A 24,350-nucleotide genomic window follows, 5' to 3' on the forward strand; every position below is an offset into this window, starting at 1 on the left:
GTACGTGTGTGCTTGTGTTGCCCACATACAGGTGGGTGTGTGTGTACACGCCTGTGAGAGGTGGGCATGTGCATAGGCACGTGGACGTGAGGGGAGATGTGTATGTGCCGGGAGGTGAGGTGCGGGTGTCCATGTCCATGCACAAATGTGGGGGGGGGGCGCGTGTGTGTGTGTGTGTTGCACAGGTCTGAGGGGAGATGTGTGCATGCACACTGCTGTGAGGGATGTGTGTGTGTGTGTGTGTGTGTGTGTGTGTATGAGGGGGAGGGGTGTGACCACACATGAGGGGAGGGGAGGGATGTGTGTGTTCCCACAGATGTGATGGGAGGGGTGTGACCACACATGATGTGAGGGGAGGGGTGTGTGTGTTCACACAGATGTGATGGGAGGGGTGTGTGTACTCACTGATGTGAGGGGAGGGGTGTGTGTATTCCCACAGATGTGATGGGAGGGGTGTGTGTACTCACTGATGTGAGGGGAGGGGTGTGTGTATTCACACAGATGTGATGGGAGGGGTGTGTGTACTCACCGATGTGAGGGGAGGGATGTGTGTATTCCCACAGATGTGATGGGAGGGGTGTGTGTACTCACTGATGTGAGGGGAGGGGTGTGTGTATTCACACAGATGTGATGGGAGGGGTGTGTGTACTCACCGATGTGAGGGGAGGGGTGTGTGTATTCACACAGATGTGATGGGAGGGGTGTGTGTACTCACCGATGTGAGGGGAGGGATGTGTGTATTCCCACAGATGTGATGGGAGGGGTGTGTGTACTCACTGATGTGAGGGGAGGGGTGTGTGTATTCACACAGATGTGATGGGAGGGGTGTGTGTACTCACCGATGTGAGGGGAGGGATGTGTGTATTCCCACAGATGTGATGGGAGGAGTGTGTGTACTCACTGATGTGAGGGGAGGGGTGTGTGTACTCACTGATGTGATGGGAGGGATGTGTTTGTACACACACGGATGTGCTGGGCAGAGTGTGTAGTGGGGCAGCAGGCTGGGAGTGGGGAGGAGTGTCCCATGGACCCTGTCTTGGTCCCCAGGAGCCAACCCCGGGGCCGCGTGGCCTCGCACTGTGCTTGGGGACCGTGAGCCGCCGGCCTGGCCCTGTGGCCGCTGAGAGCCGCTCTCTGTTGTCCTGTGTCCCAGCTGCCTGTGGCCGTCCTGCCAGGCCTTGAATAAAACAAGTCTTGTTACTGCAGTGCCGTGTGGGCGCGTCCTTGGTGGGTCTCATCCACTTCCCTCCATGGGCGCCTTGCGTTCCCCAGGGGCCCGACCCCGGCGGGGACAATGGCCAGCAGGGGCCAGGGTGACCACCTCTGAGCGGGCCGGATCTCGAGGGAATGGCATCCCAGGGTCCTGCCTCCTGCGCCATAGGGTCCTGCTGAAGTACCCCAACCATGGCCAGTCCTGCCCGAGAGTCCCCCTCCCTGCTCCAAAGGGGATCCAGCCCCTTCTCCATCTCCGGGGGCTGCGGTGGCCATGGTGATGCTGGCCCCCCCCACTCTCCACATGCACGCGGGCCTGCCAGGCGCTATCTGGGAACAGGGCCGCCTTATCTCGCATTCCAGGGGCCGGTGCCATCGGACACCTTGCTAATTATGGGCATCTCCAGGCTCTGGCCGCCTTCCCGCCCCTCCCCTCGCTCCCTCTCCCAGCAGTGACCCGTCTCCTCCGCGGGCCGGCACCAGCGCCATGGCGTCCGTCAGCTCGTCCTCCACCTATCGCTCGGAGCGGATCAGCACCTACAGCCAGAACGCGCCCCCCGCCGAGCCCTGCTTCGAGCCCCGTGGGCGCTTTGGGGAGGAGGGGGACAGGAGCTCCCTGCGCCACGGCCCCTTCGCCGCGCGGGCCCGGGACTCTTATGGATACACAGGTGGGGGCCATGGGTGTGGGGGGACCCAACCCCGCACATGCCTCAGGGTGCTATAGCCACTGCTTGCACAGGGGCAGGACGGTGGGGAGGGGCTCGTGGGCCAAAGAAGGTGAGAGCCTACTACTGCTACCAGCTCCCGGAATCCCTCCTGTTGGGCGAGTGGGCGAGGCCTGTAGCTCTCAGCGCTATGGTGCTGGTTCAAAGCCCCTGACCACCCAGGCAGGTCCTTGCCTTTACACCCAGGGAGGGGAGGGAGATGCAGCCCCCATGGGGTGTGGGGTGGCCAGTCAGCCTCTGCAATCCCCAGAGGCCCAGGGTTGTGCTCACCCTTTGGGGTGAGGGTTCTTCATCCCATGCCCCCCTTCCAGGCCCCCCCGCAGCTTGTTAGCCAACCCCCCCCACTCAATCCTCCCATCCCCCACTAGCCTGACCCCCCCCCAGCAATCATGCCTCCCCCCCCCCCCCGCTAGCCAGATCCCCTTCCAGCCCCTGGCTTGCCAGCTAGATCCCACCCCCATCAATCCTCTGATCTCCCACTACTCAGACCCCCCCCATTCAACGACCCCCTCCGACCCTGGCTTGCTAGTCAAATGCCCCCTTGAGTCAACCCTGACTGCCAGCAGACCCCCTACCAAAAGCCAGAGAGCCCCATGAGCAGGCAGCCCCTCCCCCATGCCTGCTCTACAACTAGCCTGGTTGTCCTGAGCAAAATCAAGGGACCGCCCCCCCTCCCCCCTGCTGCAAAGGCACCTCGGGGTGACAGACCCAGCCAGCACCGGCCACACTCGCTGCACCAGCAGTCCACCATGGGAGGAGGCAGCTTGGCTTTCCCCCTGCCTGCCGGGTGCCAGCCCCCGCCTGCCCCCCACCACTGCCCCCCGACACCCCACTGTGACCCCTCCCATAGCTCCTACTGACACCCCCACGGCTCGCCAGGCCGTCTCAGCACCTGCCACACGGTGCAGCCCCCGGGCCTCTGTGGGCTCCTGGGGCCTCATCCCTCCCCCTCACTGCCCCGCTCCGTGCAGGGTCTCCGGGCTCCGTGCGCCCCTGCAGCCTGGGCAGCAACGTGCGAGCCGGGGGCGACACGTACCAGGTGACGGCCGACGTGAGCCAGTTCGAGCCGCAGGACGTGGTGGTGACCACGTACAACTACCACATCATCATCCAGGCCGAGAAGGTGAGGAGCTGGGGTCGGGGGGAGCGAACAAGGCACGGCGGGAATGGGGTGGCTGGGACAGGAGCAGGGAGTTGCCCCCTGCCCCCACACCTGCCCCAGTCCCTATGGCGCCCCCTCCTGGGAGAGGCGGGGCTGAACGGGGCTGTGCTCAGCAGGAACGTGGCTCGTGCCCGCTCTCACGGGGTGTTTGTGTCCCTGGTAGGTGGCAGAGGACGGCACCGTCTCCAACACGTTCACCCACAGGTGCCAGCTCCCCGAGGACATGGACCCCCTGTCTGTCAGCTGTGCCCTCACCGACGCGGGCCTGCTGGTCATCAAGGCCAAGCGCGGCGTGGCTGCCAAGGCGGGCGAGACGCCCCTGCCGCTGTACCGCACCGAGGTCCAGCTGTGAAGCCCCTGGGCACATCACCCGCCCCCCCCCCCCCCCGCAACCTGACAGATGAGCTGGGCAGGTGACCCACCACCCCGCCCGGCCACATGTGTCAAGGGCGGGGGCAGCTGGCGGGGCCCAGCATGCCCCGGGGTAAGGCAGGCTGGCTCAGTAGGCGGCCGGGCAGGCTGGGACCACGCGCTCCATGGGCCTGCCCGGCTGCATGGCTGGGGCACGCACGCTGCTCCTGGCGTGCGAAGGGCTTGCCCTGGGCCAGGCTGAACCAGTCACTCACCCAAGCCCGTTGCACTGGGGCTCCCTGGGCCTGGGCGCCGTCCTGTGCGGGGGCCCGTGCTACTGGCTCCCAGCACCTGGCTGGTGGCTCACCCCGGCTCCTGTTTGGAATAAAGGTTTCTCCCACCCATGGCTGTGTCTGGGCCATTCCTCGCAGCCTGCGGCTTGCCCCAGCCCCCCCCACTCTGGGCGCTCACCCTCCCCTTGGTACAACACAGCAGCCTCCTCTGCTGGAGACGCATGTCTCAGCCCCTTACCCCGACTCGCCAGGACCCTGCATCCCCCCCCGCGTGCGCTCTGGCTGCTCCCTGAACCCGCTGCTGGCTGCAGAGCTGCCTCCAGGGTGGTGCCGGCCCAGGGAGCGGGGCCAGCCGGCATGGGGAGCTCCCCACCCCAGGGCCAGCGCCAGCGGGGCTCCCCCGGTGGGGAGCACACAGGCTCCTCGTTTGGCAGTGAAGGGACAGGGAGACCCAATCCACAGCAGCGTGGGGAAGGCCAGGCCTGTTGCCAACCTTCCTGGGACTTGGGGAGGGCTGCACGGTCCCACCCGCCAAGCCCACCCGTCCCCCAGCTGTTTCGGTGCAGCAGCTCCCTCCACTGGCTGGTTGGGGTAGGAGCGGCATGCAGGCCCCCCCCCCCCCCCGCCCCCCCGCCGGTCCCCTTTGCAGTTGCAAGGCTGCTGAGCAAAATCAGCTGGTGCCAGGCTGTAGCAATGTGCCCCACCCCGCAGCCCAGGTGCATCAGAGGTGCCTGGCATGCAGCAGCCGCTGGTTGAGTTACTTTATTGCTCTATTTATAAAGTCCTTTTATTAAATTAATATAAAAATCTCTGTATTTACATCCTGGCCCGCGCAGGGCCCAGAGAGACCCGGTCGCTGCCCGCCCCCGGCTCCGAGCCCCTGGGACCCTGCCCAGGGCCAGGCAAGAGCAGCCATGCTGGGGAGGGGGGTTCAGTGAGACTGGCGGGGGGGGGGGGGGGGAAGTGCTTGCACTGTTCACCCTGGGCTCCAAGCCAAACTCACCTCTGGCCTCGGCTAAGCCCAGCTGCCCTCTCCCCACTGCGCCCTTGCCCCGTACCACAAACCACCCCCAGAGGTAGCATGGTTGACGGACTCGACGGGAGATTGACTAGCGAGGGGGGGCCTGCGGCTCAGGACTGAGGAGCACCGGCAGGTCGAGCCAAGGGGGAGGGCTGTGGGTTGGGATTCAGGGGCACTGGCAGAGCTGGGTGGGGGGCAGAGCCCGTGGCAGCTGTAACCAGGGGAGGGGAGCAGCTGTGGGTCGGGATTCAGGGGCACTGGCTGAGCTGGGGCTGGAGGGCCCGGGGGTGAGACAGTTGCAGAGTCGGGGTCGGGAGGATTAGCCCTCAGTGCTGTTTGGGGACCAAGGGGCCCCTGGCAGCGGGGGGTGGTGCTGGATACGGCATTCTGCCCCCAGGAGCCCCGCGCCAGCTGCCCAGAGAACCTCGCATGCGGAGCCCGGGGGCTGGACTTGGTTCACCCTTCCTCTTCACCACACAGGGGCTGCCGGGGCAGCTCCGGGGGCAGGGCTGACGGCAGTGGCTTGCCGGGGCTCCGGCTCCGGCTGGCAGTGCAGGGTGCCAGGCCTGCAGGCTCCAAGGTGCAACGGCACCGGTGCCACCGTCGCCGGGGCTGGTGGTGTCTGGCGTGTCCATCAGCAGCCGGGGCGGGCTCTACCCGCCGGCCCCGCCGCTCACGGGCTCTTCTCGTCCGTCTCGGCGGGGCTGGACTCGCGGGGGATGGAGAGGCGCCGACACCGGTCCCACAGCTGGCGGACGTCCGCGGCCTCCACCTCGCTGCTGCTGGCAGTGCTGTCCCGGAAGCTGGCCAGGGGCGGCCGGACCTTCACGCCCTTGGCAGTGACTGAGCCCTCGATGGCCTTGCGCAGCTGGGGGCAGACAAGGCTCAGCCATGTGGCATGAGGAACCCTCCCCGCCCATGTCCCCAGCTGCATGAGGGCACCTGGGGCCCTTCTCCCCCACCCCCAGCTGCAGGAAGCACAGGGAGCGGTGTGCAGGAGGGTCTCCAGAGACACCCTCCCCGGAGATTGGTGGCACCCTATGCTCCTGGGCTCAGGGTGGGGGGAAGGCACCATTGCTCACCCCCCAGGAGGGCTCAGGGGTTCTGTTCCTGCCTCCATGTGATGAGTCCCATAGGGCTGATTCCCCCCTTTCCCGGGGTGTTTGGGAGGTACCCCAGGACCTGCTCACCTCTTTGAGGGACACCATGCCAACGAGGCGCCCAATGCTGGTCACATACGCGTGGTCCACGCCCAGGAGCGAGAAGATGGTGTGAGTCTGCAACAGAGACGGGGCTCAGGGTCTGCGGGGAGGGGAGCTGGCCAGGCTCCACTGGGGCTTGGGGCCCACAGGGCTGGGAAAGCCAGAGGGGACCCCGCACTGGGGGAGTCTGCTGAGACACAGCCCTACGCACACTGCAGAGGATGTGGGGGGTGGATCTGCAGAGTTCAGAGCTGAATCAGCCATGCCAACATGGGGAAGGGGCAATATTGATGAGCCCGGGGAGCCAGGCCCCAGGGCAGAGGACACCAGATGGGGAGCTGGGCTCGGGCTGTCAATGCACCCCTGTGCTGTGCACATGCAGCCAGCCGCCGGGCGCCCCAAGGAGCACGGGACCCCTGCCCACCCCACCTTGTGCAGGGAGGTGCTCTCCACCAGCTGGAAGGGAGCAGGGTCGATCTTGCTGTTGTTGAAGTTCACGGGCTGGTCCAGCTGTTGCTTCTCCCACTCCATGATCTGAAAGGCAGAGGGGCCGTGAGCGCCAGAGACGGGGGGAGAGGCAGGGTGGGCCTCAACGGATGGGCAGGGCAGTCCAAAGCCCAGTGCTCTCCCAATGCTCCACTTGCAGCCCCATGCCCTGCCCAAGGCGGGGGGCGCGGGGGGGAAGGGAGGGCACTGCCTGGCTCAGGGCCAAGGAACAGGACACACGGAGGTGACAGCTTTGATCCAGGCCCAGGACCGGGGGACTGGCTGGATATGGCAGGCAGGGAATCGGACATGCAGCCTTTCCCCCTAGAGGACGCTGGCTTCGATCTGGCTCCAGGGTGGAGGACTGGCCGGCTCAGGGGATGGGGAATGGGAAGCCCCCCACTAGGGGGAGATGGCTTGGATCCAGCCCACCGGGAGCAGGCCCCATTGGTTACCGGGGGTTGCGTGCCCAGCTCGACAGCCCCCCAGCGGGTGCCCGACTGTCACTCCCTGGCCCCGCTCAGCACAAGGCCAAGGCTGCATGGGCCCATGGGCAGAGCCTCCTCGCCCTCAGCTGCACGGGGCAGCGGGCTCTCCTGGCGGGAGCGGGCATCCCGGCCATGCTGCCTGTGGCCCAGCTGCGGGGGCTGTTCGAGCCCAGCCCTGCCATCAGCTGCTGCTGCAGTGGGACCTGCCTCCTCTGCCTGGCTCATGCACAGAAGCCCCGCAGCCTCGCCCCACACCTGGGGGGCTCCGCCTCCCCTCCCCAGTGCCCAGGGCCTCCCCCCGGGCCCCGCCTGGCCAGGATTTGCCCATGGAGGGGCAGCTCTGACAACATTTAATGCGAGGGAATTGAGGCGATCCTCTCCCAGCTGCCTCCCCCTACAGGACTGAGCCTCTCCAGCCAGTCCCTCTCCCCTCCCCACCTCCTCTCCTTGTCCCCCCACTGCTACCTCCCCACATTCCCTCCCTTTCTCCACAGGACCCATGGGCAGCATGGGGGAGGGGAAGAGCAGGGGGCGGGACTGCCCTGCCTCCAGCCCCCTGGAGAGCAGAGCTGGGCAGGGGCCCTGGGGAGCAGGACCTCTCAGCTCCTGGCAGGCGGAATGGCTGGGGCGGGAGGGGCATATTCGCTGGGCGAGTGACACGGGTGGTGCCATGAGGACTTGGCAAGGCAGAGCAGGCTCCCCAGGGCCCGGCGGCCCCCAAACTGTGTGTGTGTGGGGGGGTGGTCCCCTCGCTGCGCCCAGGAAGTGTGGGCTTCAGCAGAGCCGGGGGAGCAGGGCAGACAGATCCCTTTGCTCTGTGCCAGCTGGCCCAGGGGCAGCTCCTGACCAAGGGGTGAGGGAGACTCAGCCCTGGGCATCCCACCAATGTGGCCCTCACCCTGGGGAGGGACAGGGCCCGGCTGGCCTGGCCCCCAGGAAAGGACTCAGGGCCCTTCCATCTGCAGGGTGCCACAGTGGCAGGGCCTGGCGCATGGTGCCCCTGCTGGCACTCACCTCGGAGGGGCTCATCTCGCCAGGCAGCTCATACTGGTCCTGCAAGGGAGGGAGGGAGGCGGAGTGTTAGCCAGGCTGTGGGGACGTGGAGCCGGTGTGTGCCACGGAGCCAGGGTGGGCATGATCGTGCCCGATCGGGCACTGACTAGGTGAGCTTGGGGCTCCCTCCAGCCTCCCGGCTCAGAGCACAGTGCTGATTGTGGGCAAGGAGCAACCCGGCCCACCAACACTCCCTGCTGAGCCCAGATCCCCACTCTTCCCCCTTCAGCCCAGCTCAGCTCCCTCGCCCTGCCTTGTCTCAGGCCCCTCACACTGCCCCGCTTGAACCTGGATTTCCCCCCTCCCATGCCCTGCATCCCAGCTCCCCTGACTCTGGCTCTGCAGGACACTGCTGGCCACAGAAGCCAGGCTGCACCCCACTGCTCAGCTCCCCCCTCGACGCCCCAGACACCTGCTCTCCACACTCCGTCTCCCCATGCTGCTCCAGAGCTCACTCCTCTGCTGCAGGGAGCAGTCCCCCTGCCTGCCCTGCCCAAGGCCCAGGGCCCAAGGAGGGTGCAGGGGTTCAGGCTCGAGCCTGGGAGCTGCAGGTTCTAGTCCCTGCCCCGCCATATATTCCCCTTTGGTGAGTCCCCCAAGCCCAGAGGCCCAAGGTATTTAGACACTGAACTCCCATGCCATCAATGTCAATGGAGGTTAGGAGCCCAAACACCTCGGCGGGTCTGGGCTTTTGTCCTTCTGTGCCTCAGGTCCCATCCAGTGCTCAGCTGCTCCTGGGTCAAGGGCAGAAGCAGGGGGATCTGCCTCTCTGGTCTGCCTGCCCGGGTGGGAGCTGGCTGCAGTGTTACTCCCCCTCTCAGCCGACTGCCGCCCCTCGCTCCGGGCCTCCTACACCTGGGGGCCTCCCGTGAACACACTCCAAGCTCAGCCGCCTCCCCCGAAAGCTGGCACTGTGCCCCTCTCACAAGGGGTTGCACGTAGCTGGGGGCGCCTGGCTCTGGGGAGGGATCACAGGCCCCTTTGCGCTGGCAGCCCCTCGCTGCTCGCAGCCTGGCGTGCCCTCAGCCATGCTCCTCTGCCCTCAGGGGCTCCCGGAGCCGCCTCTGCAGTCTGGCTCATCCCAGGCCAGAAAGGCACGGGAGGGGAGCACCCACAGGCGTGAATCGGGAGAGCTCACTGGGGGAGGGGAGGTAGATCGGCAGGGGAAGGAGCAATGATCTAGGATGCGCTAATTTCCGAGTGGATCGTCGCTGGATTGGTCAGTTGGAAGGAGCGTTAAAAGGCTTCCATTGGATCAGCTGGGAGAGGGGAATCAGATCAGCTCAGGAGGTATTGATTTCTGATTGGCTGGTAGGAGTGGATCATTGCCAGATTAGTCGGTTGGAAGGAGCGTAATTAGGCTCCCACTGGATCAGCTGGGAGAAGGTGAAATGGGATGGGGGGGTCAGATCAGGGACCATACTGTGCTGAAAGTCCCCAGAGCTCAGGATGGCTCCAGGAGTGGAGCAGGGGGTGTGTCTGTGGGGTGGGGGGATGGACATAGGAACTCCGCTCTCCTTGCCCATCCTCTGCACGTGGCAGACAGGCTGTATAGGGGCGGGGCAGGCAACGGCCGGGGCCAGTCTCTGCAACACGGGGATGCTTCTGCTTCTTGCCCCTTGGGCCACCCTGATCGTCACCCGTGCGCTGGGAGTCAGGACGCCTGGGTTCTATCCTTGGCTCAGCCACTGCCTGGCCATGGGGAGGAGGTCCCTCCCCGCCTTTGCGCCTCGGTTTCCCCACCTGTAAGCCGGTGTGGTGACCCCACAGCAGGGCCCGGGGATTCATTAAGGCGTGCCAGGAAGGGCTCTGCAGCTGGAAATCCCGAGGGAGGCTGCAGATGGTTGGAGGTGTGGGGCGCCCTCAGCACAGTTCGGGGGAGGGTGGCGGCTGGCCTGTGGGTGGCCAAGGCGCGGCACACACTTACCGCGATGGAAATGCGGACGCGCTTCAACTTGCGCTTTTCGGGTGGTGCTGAATTCTCAGACTTTTTAGCCACGAGAAAAACAGGAGAGAAGACAGAGGCATTATGGGAAACCACAGCGGCCTGGCCGGGCGCCATCGCCCCAGGGCCTCGGGTGGGGGCTGGGCACAGAGCAGGGGCCAAGGTGCCATGGTGGTGGGGAACACCGTCGGGGGGGGGGTGGAGGGGCACTCACCTCAGCGGGCTCCATGGCAGCGCTGGTGCAGAAGAGGCTCTTGAGGGCAATGCCCGAGTGATCTGGGCTCCTGGCTGGGGACACACAAGCAGAGAAACCGTTAGTGCAAAGGGCAGTGAGCCGGGAGCCTGGCCGGCACTATGGGGCCCACGGGGATGGGGGGGCTCACCTGTGGGGCTCTCCAAGGTGCTGGGACTTCGCTTGAGTGCCGGCTTCAGGGGCTTGCGGGATGCTCCGTGTGGCGGGGCCGATGAGGATTCCTCTGTGCTGATCTGGGGGCAGCATGTACAGGGGGCTTGAACCAGCACCTGAGCCTGGTAGGGTGGGGTGAGTCCAGGGCATCCCACCCCGAGTTCCCCAGGTGGGATGGGGAACGATGTGACGAAGTGGGACTGTTCTTAATGTTTCCTCTGAATCGTGTGGGGGTGCCTCAGTTTCCCCTAGGCAGTTCTTAAGTATCTAGGTGGTGGGGTAAGGGCGTATGATCATTGCAGAGCCCTAGAGGGCAGGTGTGTGCAGGGGTCTGGACACAGAGAATGGCCCACACCCTGTTTCCTGGCAACTGATGGCCTGGGCCCTTCTCCTCTGCAAGGTGAGAGCTGAAGGGTTGGAGATCAAAGGAATCAGGTGCCCTCCTGGCCCTGGAAAGGGACAAAGCCCAGAGGAGGGGGGGCTGGAGAGAGTTTCAGTTTGGGGCTGGCTGGGGACATGGAGTGAAGTGCAGATGTGGTTGTCTGGCTCACTGCCCCCCCAAATGGACCCGGCTGAGGGGTCCTGTTCTCTGCACCTACAAGCTCTGTGTTAGACCGTGTTCCTGTCGTCTAATAAACCTCTGTTTTACTGGCTGGCTGAGAGTCCCGTCTGACTGCAGAGTTGGGGGGCAGGACCCTCTGGCTTCCCCAGGACCCCGCCTGGGCGGACTCGCTGTGGGAAGCGCACGGAGGGGCAGAGGAGGCTGAATGCTCCGAGGTCAGACCCAGGAAGGTGGAAGCCGGGTGAACTGCTTGCCCTGCAGACAGGCTGCTCCCAGAGAGGAGACTTCCCCAGAGTCCTGCCTGGCGTCGTAGGGAGCAGCTCCAGAGCAGCGCCCGGGGACCCCGTGACAGGCGAGTCCAGGGCATCCCATCCCCAGTTCAGCAGGGGTGGGGGGGCAGAATTTCCCACAACCAGCCAGGTGGGATGGGGAACCATGGGCCTGGGGCATCCATACCCCATCCAGCCCAGCCCAGTTCGGGGAGGCATAGTTCTGCGATGCCCCATTACCAGGCCAATCCACAGCATCCCAGGCCAGAGGGAGGGCGGGTAGGCAGGGGCCCAAGGTGCACCATCCAGGCCAGGAAGATTTAGACCTGCGCTCACAGCCAGCCCAGACTTGACCAGATTGGCGTGAGGAACCGGGGGGACACTCCCAGACAGAAGCCTCTCGAAGGCCTGGGAGCGCTGGGTGCTTTGGGGTTTCCAGCCAGCGGCTCCCTGCATGGCAGTGGGGTGAGGGTGCAGCGGGCCCTGGGCATCCCATCACCAGCCCAGCCCTGGCAGTCAGGCAGGGGATCCCCATGCTGCCCCCTGCCTCTCACCTGGAACTGCACTCCCGGGTGGGAGGCCCCGTGGCCGGCCTTGTCCTGGGGCTTCTCGGCGACGCTGTTCCTCCCGGCCTGCGCCCTCTCCTGCATGTACTGCAGGCGGCGCTGGTAGCCCAGCTGGCTGCTCAGCAGCGCTGCCACCTGGGCCCGCTCGATGGAGCCCAGCAGGATCATGGACTCTGCAGGAGACCAGCCCCAAAGGGCCGCCAGCCCGTCAGCTTGGGGGTCACAGCTGGGAGCGGCGCTAGCTTCCCCGGGGGCTAGATCCACCCCCTCCCCAGCCCCCAGGGTGGAGACCCAAACCTGAGCCCTCAGGAGAGCTGCCATGCCTCCTTGCAGGAGAGCTCAGGCTGCCAGCCCATTGGCAGGGCTCGGGGAGGGGATGCGGGGAGGATGGGACAGGTGTGCCCTGCAGGACTCCTGGCTCCCAGGCCTGTCCGTCCATCTGTCCATGGAGCAGTAGCTGAAAATGAAAAACCCAGTCCCACCCAGGCCGGAGGCACCGGGGTCCACCCTCCCCGGGCAGGGTGGGGTGTCTCTAAGAGCAGCTGCCACATGGGACAGAGCCTGCTTGGTCTTCCTGTTTCAGCACGAGGATGCGGGAGGCCCAGGGCTCTGAGCTTGGGGCTGGGAGACAGCAGGACTCCTGGGTCCTATTCCTGGCTCTGCCCCAGGCTTGCTGGCTGACCTTGCGCCAGTGCCTTCCCCTCTCTGGGCCTCAGTTTCCCCTATTGCAACCCGGGGATAACTGCTCCGGGGGAGGGGGCAAAGGCGCAGTGCCCAGAAATGGGAAGGGACCATCAGGATCTCCTACAGCTGGGCTTGAACTCCCCGCTCTGTGCCCAGGTCTGCTCCCTGCCCACCAGTGTGCCCACGGGATGCTGGGTCCAGGCTGATGAGTCTGGGACCTTTGGGTCTGCTTGCTCTGGAGCAGGGCCTGGGACTCTGGGGCAAGCAGGAAGGCCCCACGGTGCCCACAGGCAAGAACTGAGAGGTTCTGCTTCAGGCACCAGCCCATGTGTGAGGAGTTGTGGGGTCTCAGCTAACAGAAGAGTCCTGAGCCCCACCCTCTGCAGTAAGGAGGCCCATCCTCCTCCCCTTCCCCACCACTCCTGTTTATTTGCCGTCTGGCTCTGAAGTGGGGTGAGGAAGGATCCACTGAAAGAGGCTGCACTGGCCTTCCTGTTTCCGTTAAACTTTACAAGATTGCCATGGTAACGCAGCATCCTTTGTCGCCATGGTAATGGGCATGGCAGACAGGCAGAGGAGATAAACGTCAGAGTGGGCTGTCGTCTGGCACAGGGCCGGGCAGAAGCTCAGGATGATCTCAGTGCCCGGCCCCTCGCCAGGGAGACGGGCCCAGTGCCAGAGCACTGCTGACCCGGGAGTCTGCTGGGGGCGCTGGGTGGGGAGGGGCTCCCGACGGCCACTCTGCGGGCAGCCTGCTCTGCCCAGGAGGGCTGTGCTGGCCCAGGGGCTGGGCACACATGGTTGGCATGGCCCAGAGTGAGCTGGGCAAAGCCCAGGCTGGCCAGGGCACGAGGCGCTCTGGACCCCCCCCCCGCGGCGTCGCCTGCTCCCTGTGCAGCCCCCACATCTCACCAGCCGACTCCACCAGCGCCAGGCTCTTCAGCTTGGTGTTGTACAGCACCTCCTGCAGGTTGCGGTACTTGCAGTTCAGGGTGAGGTAACGCACGTCCCGCACCATGATGTCCTCCACCCGCATGTTGTACTTCCTGCAGAGAGCAAGGCACGGCCCTGAGCAGGGGGCGGGAGGGCTGCTGCCGAGCGCTCAGCCCTGCCGCGCGGGTCCCGTCCAAGCTACGCTCCCCCAGCACCTTGGGGGCAGGTGAGCGGCTCATCTGGGTGTGAACAGGCTGGGTCCCGGTCCCAGCAGTCCCCCAGGCCTGGGAACCACAGCAGCTGCTGCATGGTTCTAGTGCCCATCACCAGTGTGTCTAGGCACCGAGCGGAGCTCCTGGCCTGGATCCCCTGAGCTCCCGAGAGCCTTGGCCTTGAGAGGGGCTTCCTGCAGAGGCTCCGGCTCCCCCCGGGGAAGGGAGCCCGGGCAGGCCCTTACTCCTGGTGCCCCCAGCCCAGCTCAGGCAGGTACGGCAGCTTCTTGATGCGGATGATGCTGTCGTAGAGTGAGGGCTGCAGGCTCTGGGCCACGGCGTTGGCCAGGATGACGGCAATCATCACGGGCAGGATGTGGGAGATCTGGCCCGTCAGCTCGAAGACGATCACGGCGGTGGAGACCGTGTGGGTCACGGCGCCAGAGAGCGCGGCTGCTCCTGTGTGTGGCAGAGAGCGCCACAGTGAGACCCTGGCAGGGCTGGAATGGCCCTGAGCCAGACCCCACGGAGCTGCCCCACAGTGATGCCCCCCAATGAGCCCCATCCCCCCCCAGCAGCCCCAGGGAGGGGGACCAGTATGTGACCCCTATGGCACAGCCCCCCACACACCCCCAGGGAGCCCTCAAGCTGCTCTGCCAACCCGTCTGCACCAGCCACCAGCCTCCCGCTGCCGCCTGCTCCCATCACGGGCCCAGAGGAGAATTGGGCCCTGGCTCCCTGGTCCTGGCGCCCTGGAGACATCCCCCTCCAGGGAGGAGCCTAGACACGTCTCTGTGGTCATACAGATTTGGGTTCCCCTGAACAGCCTGGCTGGTTCCAGGGGCTGGCAGGAGGGAGATGCACCTGCACCACGAGTAGGTTCTTTGGGCGGTCGGACTGGCTGGAGCCCATGGCAGCCTCTCCTCGGCCGCGGAAACGTGGCGCTTACCTACCACGGCGTAGCCCCCCGGCACGATGCGGTAGGTGTTGCTGTCGGTGTGGATGCCATCCGGGAACCAGGCTGCCATGCTCTCTCCTACCAGCCGACCGAAGGCCGCACCTGCCCAAGGAGACAGGGGTCAGAGGGGGTCTGGGGGCAGCCCAGGCATCTTCAGGGAGGGGAGAAAATCGGTTGTATCCTGTTGCCTCTGGCACGGTGCCCATCCCTGTGGCGACGCGGCTGCTCAGGGGGCAGTCGCTGCTCCACCAGCTCTGAGCTCCACAGCAGGGCCCTGCCCAGGGCTGCCAGCTGCTGTGCTCTAGGGAGCCAGCTAAGCAGACGTCCCAGCCCCTTAGTGCTGCTGGGGAAGTGGGAGCCGGAGCAGCACCATGAGAGGTGGCCCAAGGTGGCACTAGGGTCTGTACCCCCTATGGCTATTCCCTGCCCCTTCCTTCCCACCCTGGGTGGTTGGGGCTCTGGAGTGAGGATGGTGCTGGCTGCATGCTCCCGCAGGGGCAGGGGAGGGGTGCTGTGCCACCCAGCACTAGTGAACACTGGGCCACCACCACTCCGACCAGGGCTGAGAGGTACCGAAGCTCCTTCCCAAAGCCCTGAGCAGGCCTGGCACTCCGGGAAAGGGCCTGCCCCGAGGGGCAACCCCCGGCATCAGGACCCCATCGCACTCACGAGGCACCAGCCACACCAGGGAGCTGCCACTGTTGCCGGAGGACAACGGCCAGCGCAAGGGGACTGTGGGCGAACCAGCTCTCTCCTCTCTGCCTGGAGGGGCTGGTTAGTAGCTCGTGGAGGCGCTGCCCCTTTGGGAGCTGGGTGGCATGGGTAGGGCTGCCCTGGGCTCTGCACAGGCAGGCCGGCTCAGGGCGAGGCCAGGAGTGCCTCCGGGGCTGGTACTCACCAATGACAAAGACGGGCATGAAGGTGCCGCAGGGCACTGGGATGGTGGTGGCCAGGGCTGACATCCAGAACTAAGGGCAGAGACATGAGTCAGGGGTCATCCAGCCAGCCAGATCCTCTGCACACCCACCCAGCCAGTGCCATGCCCACGCCCACCCAGACCACACCCACCCATCCAGGGGCCTGACCACACCCCAGCCAGGGCCACACCCATCCAGCCAGGGCCCCTCCCACACCCCAGCCCCGGTGCGGGGGAAGGGGAGGAGGAGAGGGGGTGTGAGCTGGACAGCCCCAGCCCTGGCGCGGGGACCCACCTTCATGAGGATGAAAACCAGCAGGGTGATGAAGACGTTGGCGTGCGAGTGCTTCCAGGCCTCAGAGATGCCAATGTACTCGAACTCCTCAGCCAGGCCCTGCTTGGCCCAGGTGCGGTTGTCAAACAGGGTCACCAGGGTGTCCTTCTGGCTGAGCTGCGGAGAAGGACCGTGGCAGACAGGGTGAACCCGGGGCAGCGCCTCCACCCCATCTCCCCACCCTCCCGAGGATGCTCCCTGTCAGGGACCTCGTGGGGGCTGGGTGCCCTCCCCAGCCCAGCCCAGCCCAGCCCATCACAGCATCTGGCCCTCTGGCTGCTGGAGATCTGGGAGACATCAGGGCTGACACTACTGGAGCTTTGGCTCCAGATGCCAGGGTCCCGGGTTCAAGTCACAGCTGGGGCAAGCACAGAGCAGCAGGTTCTCCAAATGAGTGCCAGTGATACCCACTGGGCAGGGCTGCCAGGCTAGGGTAGGGGAGCGGGTTACCTGGCCGGCCATGAACTGTCCGAAGCCAGGCGGGAAGGTGAGCGTGGAGATGAGCAGAGTGACCAGCGCGGGGAAAAGCAGGCGCCTGCGTGGGAGCAACATACACAGCAAGTGATCCCACCGCACCCACCACAACTGGCCCCAGCCCTCAGGGAAGGACTAGCACCACCCTGTGCCCAGCAGCTCCCATGCCAGCAGCTGCTTCATAGGGAACCAAAGAGCCCAGCCAGCATGCAGCGCCCCACCCAGCTCAATCCCCTGCTCCCCAACCCCAACTCGCCCCAGTCTGGGTTCTCCCTCCACCTGCTCCTCAGCCAGGCCTGGTTCTGGGGGTGCTGTACTCAGGGCCCCCTGCTCTGGGATCAAAGGGCCCCTAGTCTCAGGGAGGGAGCCAGCAGGCACCACTTACTTCTTCATCAGGAAGCGGTTGATGGTCTTCTGCTTGCGCATGAACTGGACGATCTTGCGGTTGAAGTAGACAAAGAGTGCCCCTCCGAAGCCACTGGCAATCCTGGGGAGAGGGGCGTCCGAGTGAGCCACCACCAGGAAGCTACTGCTGGGGTGGTCCTGTCAGGGATGTGGGGGGGGCACTGAGGATGCCCCCTGCCCCAGCACAGGGGGCCCAGAAAGAGGGGAGAGTCCCCTCATATATCCCTCCCCGTCCCACCCAGGAAGTCTGATATCTCTCCCCCCTGCCCCGCAGCAATGCCCCCCCGAGTGGGGTTGGAGTCACAGAAGGCACTGGACTCACCCGATGACAGCAAAGGCGGGCAGCTCCTGCAGGTCGAAGGGGAAGTCCAGCCGGAAGCGGGTTTTGAACAGAGCCGTTATGGTCTCTGGGGGGGACGAGATACCGCGGGGGGGAGCGTGTCACCCAGGGGACCTCCAGGGAGGCCTAGCACCCGGACGCCCTGCTCCAATACTGGGCAGCTGCTTGCCACTCGGAGCACTGCGGCCCCTTGGGCCCATGCCATTAGGCCGGGCCTGGCTGGAGACCCCCATGGCCTTGGTTGGACTCTGCTCCCCCCCAGCTCTGCCAGTGCCCCTTAATCCCACCCCCCAGCTCTGCCAGCACCCCTGAATCCCAACCCCCGACTACCCCAGCCCTGGTCTTCCCCCACCCCCCAGCTCTGCCAGCTCCCCTCAATCCCAACCCCCGACTACCCCATCCCTGGGCTTCCCCCACCCCCCAGCTCTGCCAGCGCCCCTCAATCCCAACCCCCGACTACCCCATCCCTGGGCTTCCCCCACCCCCCAGCTCTGCCAGCGCCCCTCAATCCCAACCCCCGACTACCCCAGCCCTGGGCTTCCCCCACCCCCCAGCTCTGCCAGCGCCCCTCAATCCCAACCCCCGACTACCCAGCCCTGGGCTTCCCCCACCCCCCAGCTCTGCCAGCGCCCCTCAATCCCAACCCCCGACTACCCCAGCCCTGGGCTCCTGCCAGCAGGGCAGTAGCCGGCGCAGGCTGGAGGGGCCGGTTCCCTGGGGGGCTGGGCGGGCTGTACCTTCGTCCTTGTTCCACACGGCGAGCACGCGGAAGATGAAGGCACTGAAGGTGGCGGCGAAGAACCCCCGCCAATAATTGCGGACGGCGAAGAAGGTGGACGTGACCTCGATGCTGAAGAGGACGCCTGGGGGGGGGGGCAGAGGGGAGGGGAAGAAGCAGTGCCACCATGGCCCCTTGGCACACTGGGGGCTCCGCTCCACACAGCCCGCGGCCCCAAGACGGGCCTCCCGGCCTGCCCACGCACAGTCCACGCAGGGGCCGGCACAGGGTCACCAGACCCAGACACACCTCCTGGGGCATCTCCACTTCCCCAGGCTTTACATTTGTGTGCCAAGGCCTCTTGGGACCAGACTATAACCGCATGGGCAGCTCCTGGGGTTAGGTGGGCACCTTGGGTCCGTGTGGTTAGCCACGTATGGGCACGGTCGCAATTTGCAGCTGGCTGGCCCTGAGGTGAGGATGGCAGCTGGGAGAGGGCCCCGAGCCACCCCCTGCCAGAGCCAAGTGGTCCCCTCTCCAGCCAGCTGGGCAGCCACCCCCAACAGCGAGCGGGTCCTGCCTTGGGGGCACAGGGGAGTGGTGCGAGTGAGTGGGCAGTGCTGGGGCATAAGCAGGGACCAGCCCATCTTGGGGGAGAGGGGGCAAGGCACTGACAGTCCAGCTGGGGCAAGCAGGAGGGACAAGCATACACAGACAGATGGACAGAGGGGGACACTGCAAAGAGTTAGACACGTCACCAACCTAGGAGCGCAAAGCTGCGAGGGAGCCATGGGGCCGGAGCTGGGCCTCCCTGGAGCGCAGAGAGGAGGGGAAAGGAGGAGATATTACATCTTCTGGGGGGATCGCCCTCCACGCAGTGGCCTCTGCCACCCCCGCCATGGGCACAGAGCCTTGGGGACCCCCCTAGGCACCTGGGAGGCCAGTCCTGGCCGGTGCGTGTCTCTGGAGCCCAGGGTACCTGCAGCATTGAGGTGTGGGGGGGTTCTGGGGGCTGCTGGGCTCCGTCCCGGGAGGCCCGTACAGACTGGGTTGGTGCCGTGGGGCCTGTGTGCCCGGGCATGGGCAGGGCAGTCGGGGAGCGGCTTCCCTGCAGTTGAGGGGAAAGCGAGAGGCAACACAATGGCAGAGTGCAGGGGGGATCGGGGGCTAGTCCGGGCACAGCTGTGAGGAGAGAGGAAAGCAGGGGGCTGGGCCCAAAACTCTGTGTTCATCTGGCCTGCATGCCCCATAGCATCCACCTGTGTCCACCCGCCCTGCCGCTTGGGGGGGTGTCAGGTGGGGACCCCAGCAACTTGGGGGGAAGAGGCGGTGGCCTGTCCCGGGCCTCGCTCCCGGCCAGTTTGGTGGCCAGCCAGGCCCAGGTGTGCAGGGCCTCCCCTGCCGTGTGGCTGTCCCCACCAGATCAGGGTCTTGGGGACACGAGGTGCAAAGGCCTGTGAGGGGGATGGGGCCCCCTGGCCAGGCACAGCTCCCATGCTGCCCTGCTGGAGGGCTGGGTTTGCTCAGAGCCATGGGCAGCTCTGGGATCAGGCAGGGAAGGGGCAGGGGAGGGTCCAGCCCCACAGCCCGCATGGCTGGCCCTACCTCCGATGGGGGCAGCAAAGCAGCAGCCGACGCCCACGGCACAGGCAGCCGCCAGCATCTCAATATTGCGAGACTCGTTCTGCAAGGCAAGAGAGAGCAGGAGACAATGGAGGGCAGCGCCGGGACGGGAGCTCCCTGCGGGGACACGCCCCAGGCAGCCGTGGCCAGAGAGACCCTCCCGGGGCTCACCTCTCCCCTGCCATGGCCGGAGACACCCCCGAGGGGCTCACCCGCTCCCCTGCCAGGGCCAGAGCCACCCTCCCGCCCCAGCCAGCCATGGACAGAGACACCCCCCGTGGGGCTCACCCTCTCCCCTGCCATGGCCGGAGACACCCTCCTGCCCCACCCAGCCATGGACAGAGACACCCTCCCTTGGGGCTCACCCTCTCCCCTGCCATGGCCGGAGACATCCTCCTGCCCCACCCAGCCATGGACAGAGACACCCCCTGTGGGGCTCACCCTCTCCCCTGCCATGGCTGGAGACAACCCTGTGGGGCTCACCTGCTCCCCTTCCAGGGCCAGAGCCACCCTCCCGCCCCACCCAGCCATGGACAGAGACACCCCCTGTGGGGCTCACCCTCTCCCCTGCCATGGCCGGAGACACCCTTCAACGGGCTCACCCTCTCCCCTGCCAGGGCCAGAGCCACCCTCCTGCCCTGCCCAGCCATGGCCAGAGACACCCTCCATGGGGCTAACCCTCTCCCTTGCCAGGGTCAGAGAGAACAAACCTCCTGCCCCCCAGCTCAAAGGTCCCTCCGCATACCTGAGAGCCCCCACCCCCCGCCCAATAGACCTGCATTCCCAGCCCAGACCTGCCCCCGGTACCCGTTTGGTCAGCACCCGCAGGCCGCACAGCGTCAGCCTCTCACCTTGTAGATGCCTCCAAAGAGAGAGAGGAATTTGCTGAGCAGGGTGGCACACATGCTGGCAATGTGGACAAAGGGCCCCTGTGGGAAGAGTGCCAGGGACCGGTTACCACGGGCACCCAGCCTCAAAGCAGGGAGCCTTGTGGGAAGACTTGCTCATGGGCAGAGCTGCCCGCCCACCGCACCTGGCACACGCCCCCCCAGCAGCGCCAACCACCCACCACATCTGGTACATGCACCCTGGTAGGGCCACCCGCCCACTGCACCTGGCACCCAGCTTGTGCCCCCTCCAGACATGGCCCAGTAGCTCCTCTGCCCCTCTTACCTCCTTGCCCAGGGGCATCCCGCTGCCCAGAGCACAGGTCAGGCCGATGACCTTGGCCACGAAGGTTTTGAGGGTGAGATACTCCTTCAGCACCACACCCCGGAGAATGGTCTTCATCTCGGGGATGCCAGAGCCTGGGGAAGGGGATGGATAAGCACCCAGAGAGAGGGTCCGTACCCTTTTCGGGGGGAGAGGAGATCCAGGTTCAGCCCCCCACCCCCAGGCCGGAGAGCTGGGCACAGGAGGGGTGATTCCCCCAGGCGTGGCCTCGCACAGCGGGCTGGGGGATCCCAAGGGGCAGGGGCTGGCTCCTACCCACAGCCTGCGGGGCCAGGATCTGGGTGAAGCCGGCCGAGAAGGTGATGAGCACCACGGGGTAGGTGACCCAGGCCATGTACTGCAGGAAGACGTTGGTGTCCAGGCCCCCGTACATCCACTTCTGGGCTGCAGAGAGATAGGGGGAGTCACTGAGGGGGCTTGCTGGGATCAGGGTCACTGACTCCCCAAAGGGACTGAGCCCGGCCCAGCCCAGGGGAGGGAGGGCACAGATGGGGCCCCACTCAGGGTGACAGGGCCCCATCCAGAGGGGCCAAATGCTTCCACTGCCGGGAGCCTCTGCTCAAGGCAGCCACCACGTCACAGGACTGAGCCCAAACCCATGGGGAGAGACAGCACCCCTGGGCAGCAGCCTGCCTAGCCATGCCTCGGACACATCCCTGCCTGGCTGACACCTACTCAGCTCCACACCTGGGCCCAGTCCCCTGGCTGACAGAGTACCCAGCCCCCCACCTGGGCAATCCTGGCTGTGCCCTCAGGGTGCCAAGTGGACCAGCTGCCTGGCTCAGGTTGTGGGCATAGAGGCGAGTGGCCCCGGCCCCCCTCACCTTGCAGGCAGGTGGCTATGGCGAAGTCCATGGCCCAGCTCACTAGCGCCATGACCAGCCCCAGCAGGATGAGGAAGATCCAGTCCTCGCCCACCTTGGAGATGAGGAACTTCTGGCATCGCACGGTGCAGACTGTGGGGAGAGCGCGGGAGCTGAGCGTGGAGAGCGAAGGGCCCACCCTCCCTGCCCAGCCCCTGGAGGCAAGATTAACCGACCCCCCGTAACCTGTCTCCCACACGGCCACGGGGATGGGCACGGCTCAGACGCATGGAGAATCCGCACAGATCTCTTTGCAGCAATCCAAGCTCTCCAGCAATGGGCCACTGGGGCACCGGGGGTGGGGGAAAGGGGAAATTGTGGGCTGGGGGAGCGTCCAGGACCCAGGCGGCCAGGTGGGCTGGGACATGGCCCCGGCAGACCCTCGGGGGTTAGCACAGCCTGGGTATCTGCACTGAGCTCCGTGTCAGCTCCTCAGGACAGGGCACAGGGGATGGGCAGAGCCAGCCTGTGCCCGCTCCAGCTATTTGCCCTGGCTCCTGCCCTGGCCACAGGGACCTTGCAGGCCGGGCTCAAGCCTCTGTCACTTGGGGAGAGATGGGGCTTGGAGGAGAGAAGTCAGAGCAGTCGGGCACAGGGCCAAACTCCAGGAGAAGGGACACCCTCGGGTAGGGCTGGCCAGGGGTCCAGGAGGGTGCTAAGCCTGAAGGACCCAGGGGAGGGAGGAGCCGGCTCCATGCTCCCTGGGGACCCCAGCTGCCTTTGCATGGGTCAGCTCCTAGGAAAGGCATGGGCTGTGCCCCCCGGGGTGCCCTGAGCTCAGGGGGCACAGGCTGAACTGGCTCCAGGGCAGCGAGCCAACCAGCAGCTTGTGTTAACTCACCTGCTTTCGCCCAGACCTCAGCAGTGCTGGGCAGAGCAGCCCAGCCCCACACCCCCAGCTGGGGAGAGAGACAGGGAAGTTCTCATCCCCAGGGCTCTGCCTGGCCAGGGAACCTGGCACAGGATGGCAGAGAGGAGCACTCAGCAGGCGGGTCACCTGGGGCCCACCCACCCACGACTGACGCTGCCCCAGCCCAGAGCGCCCCTCAGCCAGGAACGCATGGGCACAGAGCTGGGAGGTTGCTGGGCAAATGGTCCTCCCACCCCACAGCTCTGCCAGCGCCCCTCAGTCCTGACCCACAGCCCCCTGCTATCTCAGCCCTGGGCTCCCCACCCACAGCGCCGCCAATGTCCCTCAGTCCCAGCCTAAGCTCCCTCTAAGCTACGTGGCCGCGCAGAAGGCTCTAGCGGGCCACGCAGGCAAGGAGAGGCACCTCTCCCCTGGCCCCAGCCTTGGAGTTGCTGAAGCTGGAGAGAGGCGCCTTTCCCCCGGTCCCAGGCTGCTGCAACGAGAGAGGGCTGGGGGCAGTCCTCTCTCCCTGCCGCAGCCCCAGGGCAGCCTGCACCCCAAAGCCCTCGTTTCTGGCCCCCCTCCCAGAGTCGCCCCCACCCGCCCCGGAACCCTCACCCCCCTGCGTACCAACCCTCTGCCCCATCCCTGATCCTCCTCCCGCACCCCAAACCCCTCATCTCTGGCCCTACCCCAGAGCCCACAGCCCCAGCCAGAGCCATCACCCCCGCACACCCCAACCCCTCTGCTCCAGCCCTGAGCCCCCTCCACACTCCGAACCCCTCGGCCCCACCCCCCCCACACGTCACCTCCCTCTTGGTGCACATAACAAAATTCATTCCGCACATGGATGTAAAAATTTAAGGGAACATTGGTCCCAACCCACATCCCCCGCTGCTATCCCAGCTCTGGGCTCCCCCCATAGCTCTGCCGGTGCCCCTCAGTCCTGACCTACAGCCCCCACTGCTATCCCAGCCCTGGGCTCCCCTGACCCATAGCTCTGCCGGTGCCCTTCAATCCTGACCTACAGCCCCCACTGCTATCCCAGCCCTGGGCTCCCCTGACCCATAGCTCTGCCGGTGCCCTTCAATCCTGACCTACAGCCCCCACTGCTATCCCAGCCCTGGGCTCCCCTGACCCATAGCTCTGCCGGTGCCCTTCAATCCTGACCTACAGCCCCCACTGCTATCCCAGCCCTGGGCTCCCCCGACCCACAGCTCTGCCAGTGCCCCTCAACCCCGACCCTGCAGCCCTCTGCTCTCCCAGTGCTGAACAAAGATGCCCCAGGTGCCAGTTCATTGTGGGAGCTGCGCTGCGGGCAGTCCAGCAGAGACGGCTGCAGACGGAGACCCACAGTCCACTTGTCTCACACGCCAGACAACCCTGGACGTTGACATTTACATTGCCACAGCAGAGTGCCCTCAAAGGCCACGCTGGGGCAGAGTGAGAACTGCAGGGCCCCTCAACACCAAGCTGGGGTGTGGGGGAAAGAGAGGCAGGGCAGCATCTAAAGCAGCACAGCGCCCCCTAGTGCCAGGCTGGGCACGCGGAGATGGGCAGGGTGCGGCGGGGCAGCAGCACAACGCCCCCTAGTGCCAGGCAAGGGTGTCATTTCAGAAAATCCAAAGGATGTGGGGCAAACTAGTGTCGGCATATGGAACATGATAGGTGATTATATTATATCCTGCAAAGTGGGGAGGCAAGTGGAGCATATTGACCTATGACAAGTCTGGGGGACAACTGCCCTCTTGCCCCATAGGCAGTGATGCCACTGAGGCTGGGTGCAGGGACACGGGCTGGGGCCGTCAGTCTCATCTCTCCTGGAGCGAGGTCTCTCGCTCCCCACCGGCCGTGTTTCTTCCTCCCAGCCCTGGCACGCAGGGCACAGAGCCAAACACTTGCTAAGTGCCTGCGAGGTCTCCGGGGAGCGGGGTGTTGGGGGAAGTGAGGCAAGGCTGCTCACAGCACAGAAAGCCTTCAGCTGGGATAGCAGCGGGGGATGTGGGTTGGGACCAATGTTCCCTTAAATTTTTACATCCATGTGCGGAATGAATTTTGCAACGGGG

The 24,350-nt window shown here is 65.6% G+C and overlaps 2 protein-coding genes across 2 annotated transcripts in view; one reads left to right on the plus strand and one right to left on the minus strand.

The window, feature by feature from the left end:
- The first annotated feature begins 1,699 nt into the window (after nucleotides 1-1,699).
- LOC144270330 (heat shock protein beta-7-like) lies at nucleotides 1,700-3,451 on the plus strand. The gene is made up of 3 exons (XM_077826723.1): nucleotides 1,700-1,880; nucleotides 2,909-3,060; nucleotides 3,263-3,451. Exons 1-3 carry the CDS (start codon nucleotides 1,700-1,702, stop codon nucleotides 3,449-3,451), a joined length of 522 nt encoding a protein of 173 aa, XP_077682849.1.
- Nucleotides 3,452-5,437: 1,986 nt separating this feature from the next.
- Nucleotides 5,438-24,350, minus strand: part of CLCN2 (chloride voltage-gated channel 2) — a 29,709-nt gene continuing 10,796 nt past the window's right edge. Inside the window, 22 exon segments of the mRNA XM_077826350.1 lie at nucleotides 5,438-5,632; nucleotides 5,955-6,041; nucleotides 6,396-6,500; nucleotides 7,955-7,993; nucleotides 9,921-10,136; nucleotides 10,138-10,226; nucleotides 10,322-10,424; nucleotides 11,730-11,914; nucleotides 13,338-13,471; nucleotides 13,816-14,029; nucleotides 14,520-14,630; nucleotides 15,427-15,496; nucleotides 15,740-15,895; nucleotides 16,229-16,313; nucleotides 16,638-16,739; nucleotides 16,980-17,064; nucleotides 17,735-17,860; nucleotides 19,321-19,399; nucleotides 20,190-20,267; nucleotides 20,512-20,645; nucleotides 20,827-20,955; nucleotides 21,396-21,527. Coding sequence (XP_077682476.1) covers nucleotides 5,438-5,632; nucleotides 5,955-6,041; nucleotides 6,396-6,500; nucleotides 7,955-7,993; nucleotides 9,921-10,136; nucleotides 10,138-10,226; nucleotides 10,322-10,424; nucleotides 11,730-11,914; nucleotides 13,338-13,471; nucleotides 13,816-14,029; nucleotides 14,520-14,630; nucleotides 15,427-15,496; nucleotides 15,740-15,895; nucleotides 16,229-16,313; nucleotides 16,638-16,739; nucleotides 16,980-17,064; nucleotides 17,735-17,860; nucleotides 19,321-19,399; nucleotides 20,190-20,267; nucleotides 20,512-20,645; nucleotides 20,827-20,955; nucleotides 21,396-21,527 — 2,654 coding nt within the window.

Source organism: Eretmochelys imbricata, chromosome 9 (genome assembly GCF_965152235.1).
Source record: "Eretmochelys imbricata isolate rEreImb1 chromosome 9, rEreImb1.hap1, whole genome shotgun sequence".
NCBI classification, from domain to species: Eukaryota; Metazoa; Chordata; order Testudines; family Cheloniidae; genus Eretmochelys; species Eretmochelys imbricata.

Excerpts from the sequence above, each read along its gene's own strand:
- LOC144270330 (XM_077826723.1), top strand. The coding sequence starts at position 1,700 with ATGGCGTCCGTCAGCTCGTCCTCCACCTATCGCTCGGAGCGGATCAGC. Across the intron at positions 1,881-2,908 it reads GGACTCTTATGGATACACAG|GGTCTCCGGGCTCCGTGCGC; the intron begins GTGGGGGCCATG and ends CGCTCCGTGCAG. Across the intron at positions 3,061-3,262 it reads TCATCATCCAGGCCGAGAAG|GTGGCAGAGGACGGCACCGT; the intron begins GTGAGGAGCTGG and ends TGTCCCTGGTAG.